The 19969-nt window shown below is 42.5% G+C and overlaps 1 protein-coding gene across 1 annotated transcript in view; it reads right to left on the bottom strand.

The window, feature by feature from the left end:
- The window catches only part of LOC144781883 (uncharacterized), a 210169-nt gene that overhangs the window by 136087 nt on the left and 54113 nt on the right, over positions 1-19969 (bottom strand). The window contains exon 2 of the mRNA XM_078660933.1: positions 1778-1904. Coding sequence (XP_078517059.1) covers positions 1778-1904 — 127 coding nt within the window. The remainder of the gene's footprint in view (positions 1-1777; positions 1905-19969) is intronic.

Raw genomic sequence — 19969 nt, 5'->3', positions numbered from 1 at the left:
GCAAAGTGGTTGAGGGTGCCGCATTTGGAGCAGGTTCATCCTGGAGCACGGCTCTCTTCCAGAGGATGTTTCTCCCATCCACAGTATCCACACTTGCGACTGTAAGTTGTTTCTGCTAATGGTCTTCCTCTGCAGCTTCCTCTTCCATGTGTCCGGATTGCGTCTGCTTGCTCCATCTTGATCGAGATGGGACTCTCGGGTTTCTGCATGATAGCGAAGTCCATTGCTGTGGCTCCGGCATCTGATAGGCCATGACGAGGATATCCTTCGGATAGATCCCTGGCTGGCGGAGGATGAGGCTTCTAAGGGTTTTATTGCGGCGCCCCTGTATTACTTGTGCTCTCACTCCTTGGGCCTGGTCGTCCGCTATGCACGTGCTGGCCAGTTCCCTTAGGAGTGTGTGGAATGCACCTATGGACTCCCCTTCCCTCTGGCGGAGCTTGAAACATTCATAGCCTGGATTAAGTTGCAAGTCAAAGTGTGCATCCAGGGCTCTGACAGCTACGTCATAGTCATTGGTGGCTCCTATGTTTGGCAGGTGTGCGAAGAGTTTGTATATTTCCCCCCTGTGAAGTGTAGTAGCAGAGACCTCTTGATGGTGTGGTCTGCTTTCCTTGTTGCGATGAAATAGTTGTTCAGGCGGCTAGTCCATATCTTACACCGATGGAAGACAGTAGGAGGGTCAGCGAGTTCACTAAACGGCGGCATCGTTGGTGCTTGATGTGGGCCTGCTTGTGCTGCGTTGTTTGTCATGGTTGTTGCTGACTGGCATGGGAACAGTGTGTCCTGACCTTCCCAAGATGGTGCCTTCTTGCAGGTGTATGTGGAGCCATTAACTGGTGGTGGGAATGTCCTGCCTCAGTTTCATTTGTGGAAGAAAGAAACTTTTTCTATTACTTTTTCCTTTTCTTTAATTAAAAAAAATAATAATCTTTCAGTGGCCTGGGCAGCCTGTAGGGGTTGTGAGTGGCTGCTGGTACTGCCGCTGCCTGGTTCCCTCCCCCTGTGGCAGCGATATGCTTTTCTTCCCTGCCTCCCACGTAGTACTTGCACAGTGGCTATAATATTCCGGCGCCGGCTTCCTGGGGCTGTTCTGGCCGGTATGCAGCAGCGCGCTCACTTATGCTGGGCCGCGTGACAAAGGGGTGGCAATGCTGGGCAGGCCTCTGAGCGTCTGTGACTGCACGCTCTACTGCTGATGGGCTGCACCTGGTGGTGAGATAGAGCGGTAGTCCCGATGTTGGCAGTTGGCTCCGTTACCAGGAACAGGCAGCAACGTAGCCCTCGGGTGCCTCCCCCCCTCCCGCAGCGATCCCTGCACTGACGGTAGGGCTACAAGCACAATAGCAGTGGTTGATGCTGTCACAGGGTTGTCCGCACCCTCATCGCTAATTTGGTTTTCAGCTGCGCATGGACTTGCATGTGGCCTAGTGGCGAGAATAACCAGACACACACACTTGGCTGGTGTGGTACGGGGCAACGTTTGTGTGTTCTTCCAGAATGGACCTCCGGCCCCACTCTCACGATATTGGAATCATTACAACTTCAATCACAAAGGTCTGCCATGGCAATTTAGCAGGCCTAAGCAAACAACATGCACTCTGTGAACGAGGTGATTAAGAGACGGACTAGGCCTGGTGTAGGCATATAAGAATTCTGACTGTGAACCAGGAAACACATAAAAAGAGTATATAGGTCCACTTTCCCAAATACCATGTTTGCAGGAAAGCAGAACACAAGCTGTATACTACTGTAATGTTAATATACTTTTATTTACCCAATGATACCAGGGTGTCATAGTTCTCCTTCATTGTGCTCCTGTACAGTTCCTTTTGATGGACATCTAAAAGCGCCCACTCCTCTTCTGAGAAATAGATTACAAGGTCACTAAAAGTAGGTGGCACCTGAAAGAACAAGCAAAGATAAGAGCGAAATTAATCAGTTCTGTAAAAATGAATTTCGGATCACATTATGCATAAAACTCACATCATATGTGGCTGACTGAAAGCTGAAAACCTGATTAAATATATGTCCTACATATGTGTTCTTATTGTTTCACAATTAATTATCCAGATGGCTCTTAATTTACCATCTCATCATCGATCAATTCTAATACTCAAACCATGCTTTGCAACACAACATTCTAAAGCACTGAGGAACTTTTAATACACTAAGAGTAAAAAAAAACTGAAAAACTAAAATAATTAAATCGGCCTCAGCCTCTTCTATAGACAAACAATACAAACAAGATTTTGTAAGCAACATTGAGGGATTCTGAGAAAGGATAAATGTGGCTCATCCAAAATTGAAATGTAATATACAACAACGTTAGCAAACTGGGGTTCAGTAAAATCCAGATAACATTTGAAGTGCAATACACACGTACCAGACATAGAGAACTGCAATACCCGAGCATGAACATCTTAGTAACCCCGACTCCTTGTAGCTCCTATATGCAGCCTAAATAACCGCAGAAGCACCATTATCGAGTTATGCAGAAATCATCCAAAATTGTGCAAGGCCAAAGGTATAAAAGCAATCACGAACACACTTGAACCATCAGAGAATGAGTGCACTCTAAACTCAATACACCTGATAGTGCATCCCTATAAGGACACAATTCTTCCATGCTCCTGATTCCAGTCCCATTGGGGTCTGAACCAAATTAATTCTTCTCAGGTCCAAACATATCAGGGTATAAGGGGTGGTGAAAGGTGAGTTCAACAGAACTTTTAAGATTAAGCAGAATAACTGCAGTAGTAGCAATAATCGGAAGTGACCATATCAGCTTTCCATACAGTCTTATTTAGTGTTGGTTCCACTTCGTGTACACAAATATAATGTAGTTAACAACAAACAAACAAAAATTAAAACTTAATTTCAAAAAAACATATTGGAACAACATTCCAAAACTGGTTTACTCCATCTGCTAAACATTCAATATTTACGTTTCCTGCTATTTTATGAATGCGTGCAATTTGCATATGCTAACACCATGTGTGCAATACATAAATTAGCAAAGAATAGAACACTTGAAATGCTATACACCCTTAGCTAGGAAAGATTGGTTGTCAGAGTATATTTTTGTGTAAAATGTTTTATTATTATTTTGAAAAAAGAAAAGTATGGCTAGGACATTCCACTGTATTTGCAAAGCATAGAAATAGTCTGCATTTAAAAACAACTTATTCCAGTCAGTTTGTTGGGTTCTGTTTGATTTGTGTATGGTCCCATCAAACCTAAACAACAGCATAGAGCATTTGTTCCTACAAATACTTCAACTTTTCATCATGGACTCCTCCCTACCCACACAGCCCTCCTTCCAAACCTGCTGTCTTTGCTTGTCCTTTGTCTTCAGAGGCCTATCTACCTCTGTCAAAAGTATATTTATGCTAAGACTTGAAGTTTCACTTTTTGGCAGGCGGCATGCTAGAAAATATGTGGTTGACAAAAAAGCCAAGACCACAGAAGCTGTGACATGAGCTGCTTGATACAAGTAGGGTTGACAGTTGAGGCCATGGCACCTTGTCCATAGGACAACCAGGTTGTGATTTTTATCTTTGTAGTAAACCTGGTGTCAAACACTGTTCGGGGCGCCACAGGCCAGTTAGAGACTGCTAGGCCCAAATCATGGTGGTGAAGATTGTACTATGGCTATGAAAACTGAGCCAAAAGCAACCCTTTCCACACTTGATTCTCAGTGCTGTGAGGTTGACCACTGTTTCAGCACCAAACAGTTCTGCATTCAATCCATAAAGAGTCGATGTATATTATTACAGTTTTAGCAATGACTATTTTCAAGGTTTTCACACATGTTCGCCTTTTTGATACAGATAGGAGCGTCAGTAAAGATGGATAAGGGCAAGACATCTGGGCATTACGAGATTACACCCAAATAATTCCTAGCAAGGCATACCAATCTTCTGATGTATTCAAGACCTTGTTGACTGGAGCACATTATGTTTTGACAAAAGTATGGCAATGTCTCTGCCACTCTGTAGACTCTGAAATGCTTTGAACACTTGCCAACTAAAATCTCTCCCAGATTTCTTGCGTTCTTTATAAAGGGCCACGAGTGGTTGAATAATGTTTTTCAATTTTTGTAGAAGGAAAGTTAGCAAGAACCAACTGGTCCGACAAATTACAGCCTCTGAGAAACATAAACATGTTAGGTCCAGTCAAAGAGGTCCCAGCGCCTGGTATATATGATAATGCCTCATGATACACTTGGTAACAAAGTTGAAAAGAGGATTATGAGTAGTAACCCAAACCAATGTATTATCAGAATATTTTGGCTGAGGCGTGAATAAGCACTCCCTCGGGCAGCATCAAGCAATACCAAGTACGAGTATGGGTAGCACCAAGGACTGAGCTGTTGCGTTAAACTCTGTCTTCCAATTTAATGCACGCAATTTAATGCAACAGATGGGTGTTAGAAATTGAATTACGGGTATACACCCTGTCCAGGCAGGTACCACAATCCTTGTCCGGGTAAATACAATACAAACTAAATTATCCTGTGCTTACCCTGTGGCAGCGTGGCACAGAGAGCAGTCAAGCCTGACTTATAAGCATTGTGTAAAGTATTTGTATCACACTTCAACTAGTAAAATAGTGAAAACACCACAAAAAGACTCCACACCAGATTAGAACAATAGATTATGATTTAAAAAAAATAAAACAAGACCAAATGACAAAAATCCATCAAGTATAAGTCGAGCTATGAATTTTTCAAGAATAAATGTCAAAGTAGCACTTAGTAGCAATAAGCGCTTAAAGGCATAATCTGGTCGCACTAGACCGGGGCAAAGTCAAAAGTTCAGGCTGACTGTGATGGAGGGCGGGACAGATACACCCAATTGGGCCTTGATAAGGGATGCGTCATCATTGAAGTGGATGCGAGGTGCAGCTGAGTCATAGATTTTCTTTATGCAACTGCAGTGATGTGTCAATTCCAACTGCTAGATGCTGGTCTCAGACACGATGCTCAGCTGCTGCTCCCACAGTGGGTGATGCGTCAATTCCGAAGGCGATGCGATTGTTCTGAAGGTGATGCAATGGTTCCAAGGGTGATGCAATGGTTCCAAGGGTGATGTGCGGGATCCACTCCATGCCACAACACTTCCAAGGGTACAAGACTTGGGTGGCACAGCTTGGCAGGGCAGACTCACAACTTGCAGAGCCTAGGTGCAAATACAGGAAGTTGATATTCCTGAGATTCGGACCAGGAGGCAAGCCAGCAAGACCTTGGAGTCAGTCTAGTTTCAAGTGATGCAGGTCCAGTCCTTCTTATTTGAGGCAGGAGAACAGCAGGCAGCAGGGAAGCTCAGCAAGGCAAGAGCACAGCAAGCTGAAGTCCAGCAAAGCAGCAGTACAGTAGGATGGCAGTCCTTTCAGCAGCACAGCAGTTTTTCTTCCTGGCAGGGTATGTACAGATCCAGAAGAGTACTGACTTGGCAGTGTCAGTGATCCAATACTTAAACACAGTGATGCCTTTGAAGTGGGGGAGACTTCAAAGAAAGCTGTGAAGTGCTCAGAGGTTCTCAATTCCTGAACTCGCTCCAGACACACAACAGGGAAGTAATCAATCCTTTGTGTGGGAACAGGGCACAGCCCTTTCAGGTGTGTTAGGTCCTCCCTCCTACCCTGCTCAGGATGGCCCATCTGCATGCAGATGACCACTCAAACACACCTACCCTTCATTTGTGTGTGACTGTCTAGAGGAAATGTAGGAAGCCAATTGTCACCAAGCCCATACGTGTATTCCAGAGACAGGCATGAGGCAGCAAATGGCTAAAGTAAGTAAATCAGTACAAAAGGGGGTGGTGATGGACGGAGCATCTGAACCAATCAAACACTCACACCCAGTCAAAAGATCTGGGTTTAATCCATCACCGTTCTTTAGCCCATTCTGCCACCCCAGTTCAGACATGGCTATATGCGAATCAGTCTGACCCTGTGCCTCATGGGAACAGTCCAGCCCGAACTGCCAAGCCATGCCTTCCCTGGACCGGAAACAAGCTTCCGAGGACCGGTTTCTGGCATTACGGCTGTCTTCAGCCCAGCTTGCTTGAATCCAGTGGCAAAGTGAGCAAGGGACTCACGTCTGAGCATACCCTGCCACACTTATGGCGGCCAAAAGCAGTACAAAAGGGGGTGGTGATGGACGGAGCATCTGAACCAATCAAACACTCACACCCAGTCAAAAGATCTGGGTTTAATCCATCACCGTTCTTTAGCCCACTCTGCCACCCCAGTTCAGACATGGCTATATGCAAATCAGTCTGACCCTGTGCCTCATGGGAACAGTCCAGCCCGAACTGCCAAGCCATGCCTTCCCTGGACCGGAAACAAGCTTCCGAGGACCGGTTTCTGGCATTACAGCCGTCTTCAGCCCGGCTTGCTTGAATCCAGTGGCAAAGTGAGCAAGGGACTCACGTCTGAGCATACCCTGCCACACTTATGGCGGCCAAAAGCAGTACAAAAGGGGGTGGTGATGGACGGAGCATCTGAACCAATCAAACACTCACACCCAGTAAAAAGATCTGGGTTTAATCTATCACCGTTCTTTAGCCCACTCTGCAACCCCAGTTCAGACATGGCTATATGCAAATCAGTCTGACCCTGTGCCTCATGGGAACAGTCCAGCCCGAACTGCCAAGCCATGCCTTCCCTGGACCGGAAACAAGCTTCCGAGGACCGGTTTCTGCCAAAGTAAGTAAATGGCAACTTTCTAAAAGTGGCATTTGCTGAACTGGAATTTAAAATCCAACTTCACCATAAGTTCTGGAGAGACCATCAGCATTGGTGTGGTCTGTTCCCAGGTGATGCTTCATCGTAAAGTCTAATTGCTGTAGGAAGATGGACCACAGCAACAGTTTGGGATTTTCACCCCTCATCTGCATGAGCCAGAGGGAACGGTGAACTGTCTAAACCAGGAAGTAAGTCCTAAACTGGTATGGACACAGCTTCTTCAGTGCCCAGACCACTGCAAAAGCTTCTCTATCAATGGCACTCCAACTCTGTTTCAGTGGAAGTAACCTCCTACTAATGAAGGCTACCAGTTGGTCTAGTCCCTTCTTATTCAGCAGTGTTCAGACTGCCTCTATTCAATGGCTGTTGTGTGTGGCACACTGTTTACTCCTAGTTTTTGATTGATAATTAATCCTTTGTGTATTGTGTGGGTGCTGGTGGGTAGCTCCCTCCTACCTAGGGGAGTTGAACTTAAATGCAACCTGGAAGCACTGTTAAAACAGTAACAGTGTGCCCAAACAGCACTCCTTTGTGAGACTGGCGTCTTCTGCTTGTTTTTCGAATGTAGTATAGGGAATAATTGAACATATCAACTTTGGAAACTGTGACGTGTCTATCAGAATAACATGAGAATGTACGGAACAGTTCATAAAAATTGTGCTGCAACAATGAAATTGAATCAATTTTGTCGAGATTAAAAACAAGAGACGTCAAGTGAAATTTGAGTTTAATGTGATCATTTGAATTACTTACGAGATACATTGGAAAAATGAACAGAAGACGCCAGTCTCACAAAGGAGTGCTGTTTGGGCACACTGTTACTGTTTTAACAGTGCTTCCAGGTTGCAGACTGACTCTGTGCCATGGTCTGAAACGTCCATCTGCATGATGAATTCCTTTGAGGAGTCAGGGGCCCAGAGCACAGGTGCTGTGCACATGGCTTCCTTGAAAGAGTCAAAGGCTTTCTGACAAGCCTCTGTTCAGATCAAAAATCTGGGCTGCATCTTAGTAATCAGGTCAGTTAAGGGGGCAACAATGGTGCCACTACCCTTAACACATCTATGGTAATAGCCAGGAAGGATGTCATTCTGTTTGAATTTTAGGTGGTTCTCAGGCCATAATGGTTTAAATCTAGACCTTTGGGGCTGCACCTTTCCATCAAATACACAACTGAACCCTGCCCAGTCTGGCACTTACTGGCCTTGATGGTCAGGCCTGCCTGTTGCAGGGCCTGAGGTACCTCTTGGAGGTGATGCAGGTGTTCCTCCCAGCTGGAACTATAGACAGCAATGTTGTCTAAGTAGGTGGCACAGAAAGCTACCTTACCAGCCAGGACCCTGTTAACCAACTACTGGAAGGAGCATTTTTTGATCTAGAGGACATTACCCGGAATTGGCAAGGACATTCTACGATTGAAAATGCAGACCTCTCTTTTGCCCCCTCAGCCAAGGCAATCTGCCAGTACCCCAATGCCAAATCAAAGGTACTGAGGAATTTGTCAGCGCCCAGCCAGTCAATGAGCTCTTCAGCTCTGGGGATGTGGTGTGAGTTAGACCTGGAGACTAAATGCCGTCCTCTGTAGTCCACGCAGAACCGGAGTTCTGGTTTGGTGCCCGGTGGTGCAGCCTTTGGTACCAACACCAAGGCTCAAGACCAGGGGCTGCTAGCGGGCTCAATCACCCCTAATGCTAACATCTTAGAGACCTTCTCCTTGATGCTGGCTCTCACCTTTAAACCTTGTTTTTTACAGGGGGACTGTCTCCCGTGTCCATATGTGTGAGTCCAGGGGTGAGGGAGAGCAGTGAGGCACACTGTCTCAGCCACTGGTAACAGTCATCTTGCTCTTCTGCCGTCATTAGATACCAAATAGGTAGTCAGGGGAGGGGATTGCTCTCTCCCCAGTATCCATGCCAACAACCAGACTGTTGTATCACCTTCCCTAAGTAGACATTGTCTTTACTGTTTCAGTGTAAATCTAGGCGGCCCCAAGTGTTGCTTATTCGTCTGTGCAGTGTTTGTTCTCAGAGGCTGTCCCCCGTTTTTCGAAAAGCCTCGTGTCTGCAGCTCTGCCAAGGCCCTCTCCCTATCAGTGAGCTCCCTCTGGAACTGTCTCCCAACACCACAAGTCAGACCCAGGCATGTTCCCCTCAAGACAGCCTTCATCGCCTCCCACACATTAGGTCAACGTGTTGTAGAGCCCCAGTTGATCATCATATAATCTGACAGTGCCCACGAAAGCGACACCTTCCCTTCAGGGTCCTCTAGGATGTCCGCGGACATTCTCCAGAAGTGAAACTCTTCTGCCGGTCCACCCCATCTCACAACACAGTTGACCAGTGCTTGATCAGACAGGAACTGTGCCATATGTGTCACCACAACATCATCCAATCTTGGGATGTTAGCCATCAATATCCTGTCCAGTCTACTATGGGTACTGTGTGTAGCCAAATAGCATGTGTAGACCTGCTGAGTTGGGTGAACCAGCCTCCAGACATCATAAATCTCCAGCTTGTGTATTACCCCTTGTAGGGCTTTTGTCATTTGGAGTTTTGTACCCGCTCTGGGGGGTCCAATATGCTATTAAAGTCTCCCATCCACAGAATGGGCGCTCCTATATATTGTGCAATTAAATTACACATGTTTAAGTCAAACAGGGGATCATCTGTGTTCGGTGCGTATGTGTTTAGTATAATTACATTCTGGCCATCCAGCTCCCCTTATTGTACACATACAGTCCGCCCACATCTGCCTCTAAATATGTAAGTGTGAATGGAATTCCAGGTGCCCCCCTAGTCAACGTGGCCCTAGCATATGTAGAGTAGGAGAAATGGTACACTTGGCCACGCTGCTTTTTAGCTAAGCGCATGGCGCCTGAGTCATCCACGTGTGTTTCTTGTAAGCATCCTATGGTTATTTTATGTCTTTTTAAATGAGCTAGTACTCTATTCCTCTTAACATACATTCCAAGTCCCCTGACAGTATCTTAAGGTCCGGTTCCACCTGGGCTTCAATTGTCGGTAACTGTCTTCCGCCCCGCCCCAGCCCACTGTCCACTTCAACTGTCCGCTGCCGATTATGAAATTGATACAACCAACTCATAACTCAAACTTCCCCTCCCCAACCTATGGGCATGTATAGTACAACTGATTACCCATAAACATCCTGCTGGTGTAAGGGCAAATACTGCAACCCAATCGGCCGAACAGGGACCAACAAACGTATCGTAACAATCAGCTCCCCGGCTAATCACTCTTTTCTGTTTAAAGTGTATAGGCCCTAAATTGCTGCCTTGTCACTTCCCTCATCTACTTAGTATGGCACACCTGAACTACCACTCCGCGGGCATCCTCCAGTACAGGTGCTTGTTGCATCAATGTCGGGCTTTTGGCCCGCATCATACCAGAGCCACAAACCATGTCCCATCTGATCCCACACAAGCACTCTAGGGCCACACAGTTGCTCCTGATAACAATTTCAGGCATTCTTACATCACCAACTCCCAGTAACATCGCCAATATTGTGTCTCGTATACAGTCCAGGGTGGTGTTCAACGACAAAGGAGTTGTCCCATCCGTGTTCATCAAAGGGTTTTCTTCCTGTTGTGATACCCAGGCTTCCTTGTCACCCAGTTGCATGGTTCAGTGTCCTCTGACCGTGACCCTTCGCTTTCCCGAGGGTACTGTGTTAGCCTCATTACCAGCCAAGCCAATTTGATGATGCAGTCTTTTAGTGCGGTACCCCATCTTTTACATTGGCTGTGTAGTTTGTGCAGGGGCAGCACATCACTTCGAATTTCCAACCATTCCCACACTTCCTCAGGTGTGTCAAAGAAGTGTACCTTCCCCAGAGCCAGTACTTTCAGTTTTGCTGGATACAGAAGCATGTACTGGAATTGGAGGGCCTGCAGCTTCTGTTTTACCCCTATGAAGGATTTGCATAAGTCCTGCACCTGTTTAGAGCAGTTCGGGTATATGGTGATTTAGGCATTCTTATAGTGTAGGTCAGGGTGTTCCTGTGCTGCCCAAAGTATAATATCCCTGTCCCGGTAGTTGAGGATCTTGGCGATTATCGCACTGGGTGGAGCTCCGGGGGGTGGCAGTGGCACCAGTGCCCTATGAGCCCTTTCCACTACAAAGAATTCGGAGAGTTCTTAAGGGCGGAGCTCTGTGCGGACCTAGTTCTACAGAAATTGTTAAGCCGATCCCTTTTCTGCTCGTTCAGGAAATCCCAGGATGCGGATATTGTTTAACTGTGACCTGTCCTCCGCATCTTCTGCCCTCCATAATGAGGCTCTTATGACGGTGTACATCTGTGGTATTTGTTGTTTGAGAGTGATTACCTCCCCCTGTAGGTCAGCGATATAACCTCCCATGGTTGTTACTTTGTCCTCCACTTTACCCAAGTCTGCTTGGAGCAGATTCACGTTAATACATACTGTTCGTATTTGTTGTGCCAGCGCTGATCTGGCGCAATGTTCCTCTCCATTTTTGCTGGGGCCCATTTGTTTTGTAAACCTCTGCGTGGGAGGTCCTGGAGTGGTATATTGGGGTGATTGTGTTTGTAGAGGCAGCATGCACCGCCTTGTCTTTAGCTATGTTACGTGTACGTAGTGTACGTGTCTGTAGAAAGCAAGTCACTCACCGCCACCCGGTGCCCCTCCCCAGTTTATACTTCTGAGTCCTTATTTCAGTATCTTGGCAGTGTGGATTCAGCACACAACGTCCCTGCGAATTGCAACCTCAGTCATGCTGCAATCAGGCTCTTCCACTCCACCCAGATCTTGTGATCTCACAAGCCTATGTTACAACTCAGATTTTTTTCTTCACACCAGGGATATTTATTTTCTTTATCAGCCAAGCTCTTGGTGATGTGCGGGAGCAGATATCAAATGGGATCTCTCCCTGGCTTATAAGGCTCAAGAATAGCACCTAATGCCACAGGGCTAACATCTACTGTACAAAGTTCTGGATAAAAATACTTTAGATCTGCTGATCAAGACACATCTTCCTTGATTCCCGTGAATGCCCTTTTTGAAGATTTTGTCCCTTTTGACTATTTGGCCTTTCCTAGTCAGTTCTCCAAGTGCAGCATTAATGGTAGCATAATCTTTAATATACCAGGAATAGTAACTAGCCATCCCTAAAACAACATAATTTACACATATCTTTTGGACTAACAGCAGAGTTTAAGGACAAACTTTTTATTGTAGCAGGTCTGATCCCTTCTTTGGAAAGTATGCGGACATTAAAAAGTAGTTCAGAATTGTGAATTTGAAATTTCCGCATATTTATCATGAGATTGTTAACACACATCATTCATAGAATAATAATGGTACTCTTGTCACTTCCCCAAAAACAAAATATTACTACAGTTTATAGAATCCATCTCTGGCTGTATATTTATTATAACTTCCTGGAGTATTTCAGCAGCTGAATCTATACTAAACTTTAGTCTCTTATAACGGAATAGCCAAAGAAGTGGAGAAAATGTTATGTATCTTAATTGTTCATTATTTTCTAACTTGCTGTACCTTTTGTACAAACCTAACTTTGATAATATGATGGTTCCCTTAAGATTACTAACGATGTCTCTGTCTCACTCGTACCTATACAGACTTTGATGTTACATCTATTTTTCTTTGTATCTACTTTTGTGGGGGAACCAGTGCTGGACTTTAAGCCTTTATTTCTGTTTCCACTTTGCATATAAGCAGTTGGAATAATTGTGTTCTTCTGCAAGAGACTTGACTGTTTCATCAATATTTAAGCAGTTTGTTTGTCTTTTTAATTTCCCAAGTTCTTTGACTTGCATTGATATTCAGTTAATATAAAATAAAAATGATAACTATTAGCCCCATTATCTGAGCACTGAGATCGCTTAGTAAACATTGACAAGCAACTTCCCCTTTCAAGGCAAGTTGTTTTCTTTCCTTAGTGGATAGGTTTCTAAGTGCTAGTTTCCTGCCTTGGAAAGTTTGGGGGAAAAAAATCAGTGTTTTGCTCTCCGCAGGAAAAAGCTGAAGTTGGATGGAACTAATACTGTTTTCTGTTGCATTTTATGATACTTTCAGACACACATAATTTTGCACGGTCCTCCGCCATCAACAAAAGAAACTTTTTGACATACAATCATTAGGTCATCAGACGCTGTTTTCTCTATATGATCTCTTTGTATCAAATGAACTTGGTTAATGTCAATTTGCTCATGCATCCCGGGTGTCATACATAGTTCTGTCTGTTCAGAAACGTGTGTGCAGTACTGCTGTAGACTCTCTATTTGTCTGATAAGGTTAATATTTCCTTTTGTTTGTTTTTTCCTAACATCTGACATTCTCATTTGTATCACGTTTCAGTCTGCATTCACTTGCGAAATGGTTTAACTTTCCACATTATTTACACTGTTGCCCTAGCACTAGACAAGAATTTAAATGTGGAAATTTGATTCACATCTCATTTCTTTCTGTTTAAAGTTCATTTTTTCTACTTAGTTATCTTTCGTAAACATCCGTTAAATGAGCTGCATTGTTTTCATTCTTTCTTTTTCCCTTTTTAGGTCTCGACCTCTGCCAAGCGTGACGCTTCCCCAGCGCGCGCTTGGCCTCACTTCTCAATCACACCCCATATGGTCGTTCCCTCCCACTCGCTCGCACATCAAAGGCTGCTGCTCCCCCGCCCACCCCTCCCCCCCCCCCACCTCCCCACAGCATGCCGAGAGCTTGTTTTTTTACGACCGCGCGGCCGCTCACTTCTAAAATGTTGGCTTCTTGTAAATATAACCTTTCTCATGCCACCTCCTCTGTGCGGTCCTTTCTTGAGGCATCTAGAAATATCTCCACAACTGCCGATAGCTGGCAAACTCTCCGGCCTGCACAGCTTTCAGGCTTCAACGAGAGAGCGTAGGGGAAAAACATACCTGGCTGTTTCTTCTCTATGTGGGATTTAAAAGCTCCCTTGTTTTACTTTAAGCGCGAGGCGCGCATGCGGCCAATGCTTGTGTTAATTAGCGTGGCCTTAGCGCGATCGCTTTCACTTTCACGGCGGCCGCGCTTGTCTTTCAGCGCTTGTTTGTTAAGGGGAGAGTATGTGTTTTGCAACCGATACCAACTTCTGGGGTACATTGCCTTTCTCCCCAAAATCCCATCAGTGCCTGATTTCATTGAATGAGCAGAACAAAGGGATTAACAAAGGTCAGTTAATAAGCGTTGTTATGTATAGTGCAGGAAAGTGACTATCACCTTTACTTTGAACGAGACAACGTCACTGCACCTTGGTGTAAAGGTCACTTCCGGGGTTGTAGTGATTTCTTTCGAACTTGTCGTGCTGCATACTTGGCTTTGGAATCTGCCAGAAAAGCTTGGGGTTGCGTAGCGCGATCGCTTTCACTTTCACGGCGACCCCGCTTGTCTTTCAGCGCTTGTTTGTAAAGGGGAGAGTGTGTCTTTTGCAACCGATACCAACATCTGGGGTACATTGCCTTTCTCCCCAAAATCCCATCAGTGCCTGATTTCATTGAATGAGCAGAACAAAGGGATTAACAAAGGTCACTTAATAGGCGTTGTTATGTATAGTGCAGGAAAGTGACTATCAGCTTTACTTTGAATGAGACAACGTCACTGCACCTTGGTGTAAAGGTCACTTCCGGGGTTGTGGTGATTTCTTTCGAACTTGTCGTGCCGCATACTTGGCTTTGGAATCTGCCAGAAAAGCTCGGGGTTGTGTGCAGTGAGTGGGTGTGCACGCCGAGTGCTCGTCTGCTGCTAGCGATGCGGACGCGCCATTTGATCTTGTGCATGCCCATCGCCCACTGTGATCCCTGTCATTTGTGCATTCTCACACTTGTTTTGCATTTGCCAAGACGGGCATATTTTTAAAGTGCCTTTTTACTCTTGAAAGATTGGAACGCCCGTCTGAACTACTTCCTACAACACCCCCTCCCCCCCGCTTCCAAAGACCCCCGAAAACCGTCCAGTGCAAGAAGGGCAAAAAGTACACCTACTGCAGGTAAGAGAGCGCCCCTACCTTGTGTGGAAATGTTGCATCTCGGGGTTCGGCTTGCATTGTCAAGGTGCCATGGCCTCCCGAGTCCTCGTGCCATCAGAATCTCGCAATGCCTTTCCTCTGACATTGTGTTTGATATATTTAGCTACGCTGTCTAATAAATTGACCCTGCCGTTGTCTTGCTTCCCACAAACCTTCTCCCGAAGAAGCCCAGAAGTGGTCAGAAGCGTTCTGTGAGCTGCTGTCAAGTACATGTAAGATAATTTTTTGCACCGAGTCTAACCTTGTCCGTTATTGTGGGAGTACTTTGTATGCTTATCCGGTTTTAACAGATCCGGTAAAGGCCGTTTAATCTACTTGCCTGTCACACTGGGAGCTCGCCATGGGTTAACAAATTAACTCATTTTTATTTAACTACTTTTATTGATGGTGGTCAATGGGTTTTTGGGCTAACAAACTAGCTTCACGCTAGTTCTTGTTCTTATGATTTTTGCTATATTTGCCTGTTTGTGCACATTCTGATGCTCTCTACTCCAGGGTCCGTATGTGATGTGCTGGTCTTTGTCAGGTTTTCTCTTTGACTTCTAGGACTTGTTGTAGCATGCCTCTTTACTTGTGTATCAGTTCGAGCTACTGTTAAGATTATTTGAAAGACGGAATTTCCATTCAATAAATTCTTTTTAAAATCTAACAAGTGACATCCTTAAATTATGCCCAATCTTAACCCTTCTTCATAATTGAATATTTCAAACACACAGAATATTACTAGTTTTCTTAACTTTTGACATATTTTCATCAATGGACAGATATTCTTGACAATCCATGTTTAAATTATATCTTTAAAAATATACTTTCTCTCTACAGCTCAAACCTCCCATTGAGACATTTCACAGGTTGTCTATATGTGTTCTTTTCTTGTTCTGGAAATGTTAGAAGCAGATCCTCTACGTCAAATAAATTAAGTAGCAGATCTGTTGCTTGTTCGTCTGTATACTTTTAACATGTATCCTTTAAAAAAATGCTTAAATCTACTTGTCCATTTTTCCATCTTTGTGCAATGGTTTTCTGGCCCATTATATCAAATAGAAAAAAATCATACTTGAAAGATTCTTCTCGTCATGTAGATACATTTGATCTGTAACCATATTTATAGCTATTTCACTTTCACCTTCTTCATCCAATGTTATTTAATTGAATAATTATTATGTACATTGAGTTTAGTTATATCAGGTGAAATGTCCTTCTTCTTGAGGTTAATTTGCTGATTGCTTGACTTAAAATTAATTCTTTCATAGAAGTATGAGGATTCGCCTGACTTAAAGATGGCTGCTGAGATCTCAAAAATCTTGCGTTACTTTATGCTGGATTATAAAATAGACGCAGCTACAGATTTTGTTTCATGCTAACTTCTTCCTCTTCCTGTGTGACCGAATACTGGCCTGTAGGAAACAAGGCTTCAACATGAAAAATGTCAGCTGGTTAGCTGCATTTTAATGTTACTATGCAATGCTTGAAATAGGCAAGTTATATTGATCGATCTTGCTTTGTGTCACACTTGACTTGTTTTGATTAGTGCATATCTGCGAGGTAATGCGATTGGAGACAGTTACACAGTTTATTACTATCCGCGTTATATTATTAGCACTCTTACTGCTTCTTGCCACATGTCTGGTGACTTGCCGCTCCAACATGCAACATGACAACCTCAGAGTTAGTCACCAGTTTGTGGGTGATCCTTTGATGAAAGAGTACACACAGCAAGCTTTAAATCATGTCATTTTTTAATGTATCCATCATTCAGAGTTACAATAGACAATCTTAAAAACAAAGGTCTATATTAAATATATTGCGGGGACGCCATTAGTATATTCATATAGACACACACCATAAACAAGATGAAGCTTACATTAAAACTTAGAAACAAATTGCAGAAATAAAAAAAATGCAGGAGAATATTCAGTTATACACACAAATTGATCCCAAATCTTGAGAAATGTTGGGCAAGTGCCAGACCATACAGCAAACAAATTCTCATGTTGTCTTACTCTTCACATTTCTCTAATCCAATCTGAAAAAGAGAGGATTCATTTCGTTCTCCACTTTTGCAGTAATAAAGACTAGGCTACCAACAGAGAAATATAAATCAGTTTTTGATATTTTTACAATATTCCCCTCATTGTATAATGACCCAGCAACACTGTAATAGGGGTTTGAGCAATTTAAATCTCAAATTAACATTCCAGATACTGAAAAATTGAATATCAAAATCATCTAACATAGAGGATAGCCACATAATATTTGACCAATTTGCTGCATCTCCAGATTCACATCTAAAATAATGGCAAGTGCACTCTGAATGAATCATATTTGAAAACAGCGAGGCGAAGTAAATAAACAATTTAAAATAAAATTGCAAATTTTAGAAAATACACACCTCTTAAAGCAGAAACATTGAACTCATTTATTCCAGACGTCTTGGGATAAAATCATATTTTCCTGTTTAGCCCATTAACTTGAAATATAAAGAAATGTATCTACATGATTAATATTCATGAGATATTTTTCCAATACCCTAGCTTTCTTGCTCCATCTGTGCACTTCAATTAATGACCAGGTCCTTATTTCTCTAAATCAGGCTTGGATCGATAATTTCCAATCTGAGGTATTTAGCATTATATGATCAGTGTAGCCACTTTTTACCTCTCATTAGTGATGCTCAATATCTGTCCAAGTTTCCCCAGCCATTATTTTTTTTTTTTTTTAATCGTCAATTTTGAAAAACTCATTTAACTTCCATTTAATTATAATTGTTTAACTGATCACAGCCTCCCACCCCAGTTGCATATCTTTAAGATACGTTGTCATATTAATGAAGGGAATTGAATAGGTTTTATAAAACTGGGCGTTCTTTTCAGAGAAATATTATAATGCCCAATACTGGAATTCCTTAGGAGATTTTATTAGCCTAAGAATATCTTTGCAATTTTCTCCTAATGTTATATTCATTATTTTACTATCAAAATGTACATGCGAGAAGAGCACTTCTGAATTTAAATGAAAATTGTGCAAAATGTCAATTGTAGTAAGTTTTGACATTAAGACATGCTAATCCGCCTAAAAATTATGGCAATATAAAGTGGTTCAAAACAATCTAGGACTGGAATCTCACCATAAGAAAGGTTACATCTTAGACTATTTTTAAAGAAAAAACGAGCATAACATAGAAAAATAGAAATTAAACAGAGGCAAGATTTTGGTTAAGGCTATTCTACCTAGTAGAGTAAGAGACGCATGTTTCGATTGTAATAATAACACTTTCACTTGCATTAGAAGAGGCTAATTGAAATCATAAAGATGGTCTATATTTCCTTGGTAATTAACCCCCAAATAAGGTTTCGGCCAATCATGAGAACACCTTTGTAACTCGGGTAATATATGTTCTGGGGAGCATTTACATAAAATAATTTCAGTATTAGATTTGTTAACTTTATAGCCTCCTAAAATCTAAATAAAAGCAACAAAAACTCTCTTCTGTATTCCCATGAGCTCAGACATAACATTATATAATCTGCATAGACTTTAATCATTGCCATTTAAAAAAATTATCGTTGAATTATATTACTTTAAATAGCTATAGCTAACAACTCTATGAAACAGCTATTAAACTGGGGGAGAGAGGGCAACCCTGCCTAAAGCCACGTTTAACTTGAAGAGTACCTGCATCTGTCAATTTTAAAATCAGTCCCTTTATACAAATTGTGAATGATCCCCGCGACCTCAAGAGGAAATTCTGAATTTTTCTAAAATGAAAAGAGGGTCTCCCAGGCCAAGAGGTCGCAAGCCTTCTCAGCAACAAGTAAAGAAAACACCTATAGCTGGGATTTGTAGTATACTAAAAATGTTAAAGGCCTCAATTAAATAATTTGTATTAATACAAAATTGTCAGCCTGAGATAAATCCATGTTAATCTTCATGGATTCATTTCATAATTATTTTGATAAGAGTTTGAAAACGAATTAGTAATTAGCACAGTGTTTTTAAACTTTAAAAAAAAAACTAACTAGAGATCCCGTATTAAAAAAAGACTGATATGATTCGCTAGCCAAAATGAAATTGGCAAGTCTTAAAAGATGTATATTTAACACATTCAATGCATTGGAGAAGGCCTTAAAAAACTCTGCAAGATTACTGTCAGGATCTCCTTGGTGGTCAAGCAAATACTGTATCTTGACATCGTAAAGTGCTAATAGTGCTTTTGGATATTTTTCACAAAATCAGCCTGGCCATACATTTACCTGCATAAACACCCGCTTCATACTTTTTCTGAAGGTATATGGAGACGTTTAAATAGCTCTCAACCTAATATTGCCTTTATAAAGAAGATTTTTTTCTGGTTCTAGTGCCTTTTTATTTTCCCTTGTGTTACATGACAGAAACTTTTCATAAGCTCTTCTGACATGTGCTTCCAACTCCAGCTTTTCAGCTTTATTAAATGTTCTATTGGCAAAATCCTTGGAGATTATCTGCACTTGTAAGGATGGTTCTAAAGCATCTAAAATAGCATCACTGTGGGAGTGCCTTAATTCCTCATAAAACACCTTGGTCTTAAACCCTTAAACCTATCTTTTATTTTCTACATATATTATATTAGAAGCCCATCTCCTAAGAATGTATGTTATTTAAAAACAAATGTGGAGCTCAAGAGGAGCTAAAAACCATTTAAAACCATATGGAAGTACTGACAAATACTCAAACCTAACTATAGAGGAGGTCAGGAAAAAAACACGATAAAAGTGACTTTTTAAGTCTAGCTGAAATCCTATTATATTTATCTAGTGTATTTTTACTTGGTCAGAAAAGCAGTTCTCTATATATCCTCTAACATCAGATCTTTTGATAATCAGCCATTGTTTTTGCTAACTTAGGCTTCTGTTGTCTCCAATTACATGTGGTGGCGTCTATATCTGGAACTTGCAAGAAGTTAAAATTCCCTCTGATATCAATTCTTCTGGAAACCATAAGAAGTGATAGAAAAACATTAATAAAAGGTTCTAGATTGTCATTAATCTGTGCATAAAAGATTACTATGGTCATACACATAAATGAAATAGAACAATTAACCCTGGACAAACCGCCTTTGTTCTCATGCTGCCAAGCGTGCATTTCTAAGTTACAACCCTTGGAAATAAACATCACAATGCCCCTATGGATTACTCCTA

The sequence above is a fragment of the Lissotriton helveticus genome, chromosome 9 (genome assembly GCF_964261635.1).
Source record: "Lissotriton helveticus chromosome 9, aLisHel1.1, whole genome shotgun sequence".
NCBI classification, from domain to species: Eukaryota; Metazoa; Chordata; class Amphibia; order Caudata; family Salamandridae; genus Lissotriton; species Lissotriton helveticus.
Note: the sequence above shows the minus strand (reverse complement) of the source record. Positions and strands in the feature narration are given on the sequence as shown.